At 40.6% G+C, this 7,125-nt stretch overlaps 1 protein-coding gene across 1 annotated transcript; it reads left to right on the top strand.

Moving 5' to 3' along the window:
* Positions 1 to 5,366: 5,366 nt before the first annotated feature.
* LOC148726668 (uncharacterized) lies at positions 5,367 to 6,286 on the top strand. The gene has a single exon (XM_088727949.1). It carries the CDS (start codon positions 5,561 to 5,563, stop codon positions 6,224 to 6,226), a length of 666 nt encoding a protein of 221 aa, XP_088584075.1. The 5' UTR covers positions 5,367 to 5,560; the 3' UTR covers positions 6,227 to 6,286.
* Positions 6,287 to 7,125: the final 839 nt, after the last annotated feature.

Raw genomic sequence — 7,125 nt, 5'->3', positions numbered from 1 at the left:
GCGGCCATCTTGGCACGGCCAAAACAGCCCTGTGACGTCACTGGTTGTGTACTTCTGTGAAAGAAGGGTAAAAGCATGAGTGTGGCTTGCATGTTGGGAGGCCGAAAAAGAGGATTTCGGGCAAAATGCCATCCTCGTCTTATTCATCGGCGGCCATATCGGCATCTTGGCTATCTGCGAGAGGTTCGCCTGGATAGGGAGCGAAATTCCCGACTGATATCGAGAACGAATCTCTACCAGTCTATTTAGTTAATCGGCAACTGACGAGATCCACAAGATTAGTATCGAAACCGCGGTCTTGCCTGACCATTTACAGAAAATGTCGAAAGACATTATAACGGCAGATGGGCTACTAAACGCCCCGGGCCAAAGCAATGCCATTCAGAGAATGAAGAAAACATGGAAGCCTCATTCGACACCGCCACTGAAGATGATCTACTCGGCAAGTCTGAGGATAACGAACAAATCCCTCTGTACCAAATGCCTAGCAAAACATGCCCAGAATCCCTACAATATAGGGCGAGGGCCAAAATAAGAGCAGACGAGGATTTCAAAAATGTGATAAAGCAAATCCTTAACAACGCGGAGCAAGAAACAGTAAAGGCGATCATGTGCTTCTATGAACGTGAAATCGGTCGTTTTAATACCGAAATAAAGAAAAGAAAACGAGCCAAAACGGCTGGAACACTGAACACTAAGAACGGTAGTGCGATCAAATCAGCGCGCGTGGCGCAAGCTGAAAGCAATCAAGACAACTTAACGATCGAGACAGTCAAAGAAATAGCTGTACATCTACAAAGGCGAACGATTCGAAAAAGACGCAATCCCTGATGTGCCTACTAAGTGCCTCACATAAAGCAAATTCTCATGAAAAACTGGCATTTAATAGAAACACAACCTCTACTGAGCGAACTTTACAAAAATCCGCCGCTCGTATCTTACAAAAGAGGGTGGTCGCTTAAAGACATACTCGTGAGGGCTAAACTTTGAATAGGCTACTTTAAACACACGCTTGGGAGTCGTGTAGGCCTGTCAACCCCATTTTATGCCACCATCTTCCTCTTCGCTACTGGAGACAACTTCGCTTCGTTCAGAAGAAGATTCACTTGACAAAACTTCAATATCTGCCATCTCCTTCGCTCACGAATACAAACAAACAGTTAGTGAAATAAACCACGCTATCGGAGTGAACACAGCCAGTGACGTCATCAATCCATTTCGCTCGGTACCAGGGCCCGGACATGGTTTTGTGTAAAATTTTTGATTTGAACGGTTAAAAAAGATATCTTTAGCTTCTTTTTGGCCAAAGCAAATATCTCACGATGATCAGCATATTCAAAACTACAGGTTAGAGCAAATATTTCGCATACGAAAATTTCGTTTCAGTAGCACTTTAAGAACTGCCTAAGTACTTGCGATAACTCAAAGGCTTCTACTAGTCGATTATCTCTGAAAAGTCGGCGGATTCCATTGACAGTTTTAACTGTAAGTTTGTTGACCTTTGACGCGTGAGAATTTGTCTCTGGTTGGTAGAATATAGCATGAGAATTGTTTACCTGACCTATCCACGGCAGCGAGCTGACATACTTCTGCTGATTTTCCCGTTGAATTTGTCTCGATGTCAAATAAAACAAAGTGGTAAAATTTACTGTCATCAAATGTTTCCTTTTGAACTGTGGGTCTCGAAGTGTATTTCGGAACTGCAATTTCGTACTGTTCTTGTTGTTGTTTCGTGACAGCAGCGATTATATCATAAAGATCAGTGATTGAAAGTTCAGAATTGTTCAACTCCAATGTTGTCGCAGAAGAGTTTAGGTTCAGGCCAATGCCACTTTCATACATGGTACCTTCTTTGCCCTCGTTTTTCGAGGTTTCTGAAATCTGGTGTTTGTGTAATTGTGATCGACGTCGCTTGAATGCAACTGTTGATTTTCCTTTGTTTGTCCTTCGAACTTTTGATGTCCATTTTCGTATTATGGTCTACACAGAGAAGACCTGGGTCTATGTTAAGTGACGCTAGAGTTTGAGGAATGTACCTGTAACCTAAATGTACTTGAGAGACACTGCAGGACACTCGATAATCATTGCTTTCACTTCCCCCGTAAAAGCGAATTTTGGGGTTCTTCGAGCCCACCACACTGTTCAGAGACTCGTTACGTTGAGAGTTTGCTGCAGGTGCAAGTTTGTTTATAACAATGTCTGTGCTATATTCATCAAAGAGAGATTTCAGGGCTGATGGAAGGCTATCTCCTTGGAGGTCTTTGCCATAGTGAAGATCTCTGTGACAATAATGAGAAGGGTCTTTCTTGTATCGACACCATGTTTCTCTACAACCAGTATGGTCACCAAATGCATGAGGCACAATGCTTTGAATTGCAGATTTCATGTTTGTAGCATCCCCCTTATTTTGTGCAATACAGTATGTAAAGGTTTTGACAAGGTAATTTATGACTTTCTGTGACAACACTGAACTGTTGGGGAACTTACTTCGTTGGCTCAAGTTGTATAGGCGTGTTGTAAGAGATCTTTTTATGTGAAATGTATCACTCCATTTTTCCACACCATAGGGTACCTTTTGCTTTAGGTGAGATTCAGTCATTGAATCATCATCCCCGGTGTAAATTGAAAATTTGACATTTGATTTAGTTACCTTTTTGAAAAGTTCAACTGCAGGTAAAGGCTCCATTGACTTTGAAGAGACTGAATGATTTTTTCTACAGTCATGGTCATTTGGTTGTTTTCCTGCCTTTTTAGCTTCATCACAGGAGCGGCACATTTTATTTTTTGTTGTGTAGTCATTTTATTTTTTGTTGTGTCCGGTCTTAGAGTTGAAACCTCGCCCCCGTTTCTGCCACCCCATGTCATAAGAACAGGCAATAGGTACCAAATTGTTCTGGTCAGGCTTGGTACCATTTTCAATTGCCTTCTCTCGTTCAAGGTTTAGGAATTGCTGGCAACTATTTTTTGCTACTAGCTCTATTGCCTTTCCAGCTTCCCTTTCCAGAATTTTAAAAGTTGATGAGTTCAGTGCAGGCACATTGAGGATTGAAAGTAAATTGTTTAAATGGGTGTTGCCCACTCCTGTGTGTAAACAGCCAAGGGCAGCTCTCGTGTTCACATCAAAGGTCAGTGGACCGCGTGCACCAGATCTGTGCTCTTTTGATGTTTTAATGGTGTTTTCCGCATTGCATTGGCTGCATGTAACAGTAAACGTGCTTGCCAAGCCACTGTGCTGTTCAATAACATTGCCAAGAGACAAAGGGCCTAGAAATATTGTAAAATACACTGTAAAGTAACAGGGAAAAAAGACTCCACAACATTTGTTGTTCTTTTATATGATACTGGTGTAAAATATGCTATAGTGCAGTTAAAAATAGTGAGAATTTACCGTAATGACAAAATAAGCATTCCTTCAGACCATCTCTAAAGGTTTCTAAGTCCACCAGTCTGGATCCTTGTGGCAGGTTCGCCTTCCTCCTAGCTTTATTCTGCTGATGAGAATCAGGGCTGGAGTCAACAGAACAGGTAGGCCGATAATTAGGACAAGCTTGACAGGAAAATCTTACCAAAACTTAAGACTTCCGAATAAAGAAAAATGTACTCACCTCACGTGCTCGTGTCATTCGTTTTACTGGGGGTTCGTTTTCCTTGGATATGTTATCATACTGGAGCTTCCTTTTGGCATTCCACGTTTTGAACCCTCAGTGTAACCTTTTTATTTTTGCTTCTTTTCTGGTTTCGATCGCTTCCACTTTCCGAAAGCGACCTGACGCATTAAGGATGTTGTGTAGGCGTTGTGTAAACTTCTGATCTTTCACTGTCAATATTGTGCTCGTTACTGGAAAGTATCGATGCCGTTTCACTCTCGTCCAGTAAACTTCGCGATTAGATGACAAAAATTGTGCACTCGCGTGAAGCCGCCATGTTTGTTTACATATTTGATGCCCATTCTTCGCCCGGCCAAAAAACCCTATTGAGCCACCTTACTTCGACACAAATATCCAGTGCTACTTTATGTGCTGAAATTTATGCTAGAAGCGCTATAAACGAGTCTCGTTTTTATTCACAAACAAACGAGTCTCGCTTTAAATCGTTTATCGAGTGACTTATAAATCGTGACGATTCAAAATCGACTGGTTTCCCAGAAACTGTGAGTGATCCTAATCCTCCTTTGACGTTACCAGGAGCAGCCGGACAGAACCAGCTTTTTCTAGCGCAGTTTTTTTTTTTTTTTATATATATACGCGAGCCGAGGGAATCATGATCTATTTTAAACCTGTTCGGTGTCGCCAAATCGATTCCTGGACTGAATTCGACATGTTCTCGTTTTTTCGGAAACAAATAAATTTTCTTTAAGGAAAAAAATGCACAGTAATTGTGTACCTTCGAAAGGTTACTTGTATGCAAAATAACAACGAATTTTAGTTTTTTAACTTTGCCATGCAATGTTTGATTTTTGCACGGATTTGCTCTTAATATCCATTTGAAATCATTTCTATTGAAAATATATTAAAGCCGAAAAGACCAGCATGCCGTTTCATGAGTAATTAGAATTTCCTTGACGAGTAGTTCAACACTTCCTAAAAGTGTTGATGAAGGTAACGTTTTGTCATATTTCGTCGAAAGTCTGATTGAATTCAAGAGGCGAGACAGCTGATTTTCTTTCAATGCAGGAGATGGTTTTAGAATTATCACCTTCTAGAAAGAGTCTCAGAAAGGGAAATACCCTGCGGGAAAGCAAAAGACGTCTATGCGGTTCGCCATGGCTCAGGGCTCGTACTGTAGGGGGTTGCTTCCAAGCACTTGAAAAGGTCACCCTGAGCTACCAATAAACGCGTCTTATATAGCACGCTGATAAGATCAGAACTCATGCATAAATCTTTATCTGTTTGTTTCGATCTAAAGATTTTTGCACGTTTAAAACAAACTTCTGCTTCTTTTATTCCGATCACGTCCAAATAAACGGTTACAACAACAGAGAGAGAAAACAAAATACACTTATATGTGCACGATCCTTCGCAGTAAAGCACTATTTAAGCAATAGTGAAAATCAGACCTGAAAAAAATTCAGGCCTGTACGGGATTCGAACCACTGACCTCTGCGATACTAGTGCAGCGCTCTACCACTTGAGCTAACAAGCCAACTGGGAGCAGGCCATCAAATTAATTCCACATAAACCCGTAGATGATAAACCAAACAACAAACATATGAAATACATATATATGAACTGCGGTTATGAAACGTATATGTGCACGATCCTTCGCAGTAAAGCACTATTTAAGCAATAGTGAAAATCAGACCTGAAAAAAAAAATCAGACCTGAAAAAAACTATTGCTGTCTGAAATCTGAACTATTGCTGTCTGAAATCTGAAGTGCTGAACATATGGGCTCATATAAAAGAGAAACCTAATGAGGAAGACCTGAGATCCGAAAATTCTCGACTTAGGGAGATAATTCTATCTTTGAAGGAAGAGAATAAAAAGTTAGTCCAAGAAGGCGATTCTTTAAGTTTTGCATTGCAAATCGTATCCAGAGAAGCAGCTACTCAATGCCGTTCAATGAGTAACACCTCTAACGAACATACCATTGTCCAAAATATGGATGAGTCAACACCTTGCGCCAACAAAGAACAAGGCTTCATTGTGAAATCAAAGAACAAAAGAAAGAAATCGAAAGGTAAAGGAGGTCCTAATAACACCCTGACAGGAAAAGAATCCGAACCCGAAAAACAACCAAAAGAGCGCACAACCCTGCTCATAGGAGATTCGATGATCTCAAGAATACCTGGAAAAGATCTGGGAAAAGCAGTTGGCCACAGGGTTATAGTCAAGCCTTTCTCGGGCGCTACGACAATGGCCATGAATCACTATCTCAAGCCAAATCTGGAATCTTCGCCCAATGAAGTGATTTTACACATTGGGACTAATGATCTTAAAACCAGGGAACCAAAGGCTGTTGCGGAATCGATGGTGGATCTCGCGAGACAGATCGAGAGCACCTGCGATACTACAGTTACGCTGTCGGAGCTTGTATGCAGAAAAGATAAGCTGGACCAGGCAGTGAAAACAGCCAACAAGCATCTAAAGAAGTTCTGCCATCAAAATGGATGGAAATTAATCCATCATGAGAACATATCTCATAGTGGACTCAACAAAGGTGGACTGCACCTAAATTTTAAAGGTAATGAGCAGTTTTATAATAATTTTAAATCGCACCTAGAATGAGATAATGTGCTGTCCGTCAATGCCGTGCGGGATCAATTAAACAACCAAAAGGCCGAAAAATCTGTCTCAATATTGCCTCCTTTGCGCGGTTTTAGAATGGCATCACTCAATATTAATCAATTAATTACTCATATAGACGAATTAAGAATCATATTAGCAAATAATGATATCGATATTGTTTCCATAAATGAAACGAAACTGAACGAGAGTATTCGAGATCAAGAAGTTCATATTCCGGGATACGAAATAGTTCGCCGCGATAGACTAACAAAATGCGGCGGAGGGGTATGCTTCTATGTAAAAACTTCAATCAACTTTACAGTACGAAATGACCTACACATGGATACACTAGAAAATCTTTGCTTGGAAATCCATAAGCCAAATTCAAAATCTTTTGTGATTGTTACTTGGTACAGACCACCTGACTCTCCTATTGGCATTTTTTCACCTTTTGAATCCCTAATTGGGAGATTGGATAGTGAAAATGTAGAATTTTTTGTACTGGGAGACATGAACTGTGACATGATCACGACTCGATATGACAATAACACATCCAAATTAAGGAGTATTGCTGATGTCTACGGACTCGAGCAGCTTATCTCTGAACCGACGAGGATAACACCCACCTCATCAACTCTAATTGATTTAATCTATACCAACTGCTCGGATAAGATTGCATGTTCGGGAGTTTGTCATATCGGAATAAGTGATCATAGCATGGTGTATGTATACAGAAAACTTTCCCTGAATGGGATGTCTAACGGACATAATTCTATTACATACAGAAATTTCCGAAATTTCGATCGCCAAAAGTTTCGTTATGATATTCTATCTCAATGTTGGGATAATGTATACGAGTCTTCCAACCCAAACGTGATGTGGCAGCAATGGAAATGTAC

This window comes from Stylophora pistillata, chromosome 7 (genome assembly GCF_964205215.1).
Source record: "Stylophora pistillata chromosome 7, jaStyPist1.2, whole genome shotgun sequence".
Classification (NCBI taxonomy): Eukaryota; Metazoa; Cnidaria; class Anthozoa; order Scleractinia; family Pocilloporidae; genus Stylophora; species Stylophora pistillata.
This window is presented reverse-complemented; position numbering and strand designations above follow the sequence as displayed.

Bases quoted from the DNA above. Each gene is read 5' to 3' on its own strand.
- LOC148726668 (XM_088727949.1), top strand. From the start codon at position 5,561: ATGAGTAACACCTCTAACGAACATACCATTGTCCAAAATATGGATGAG.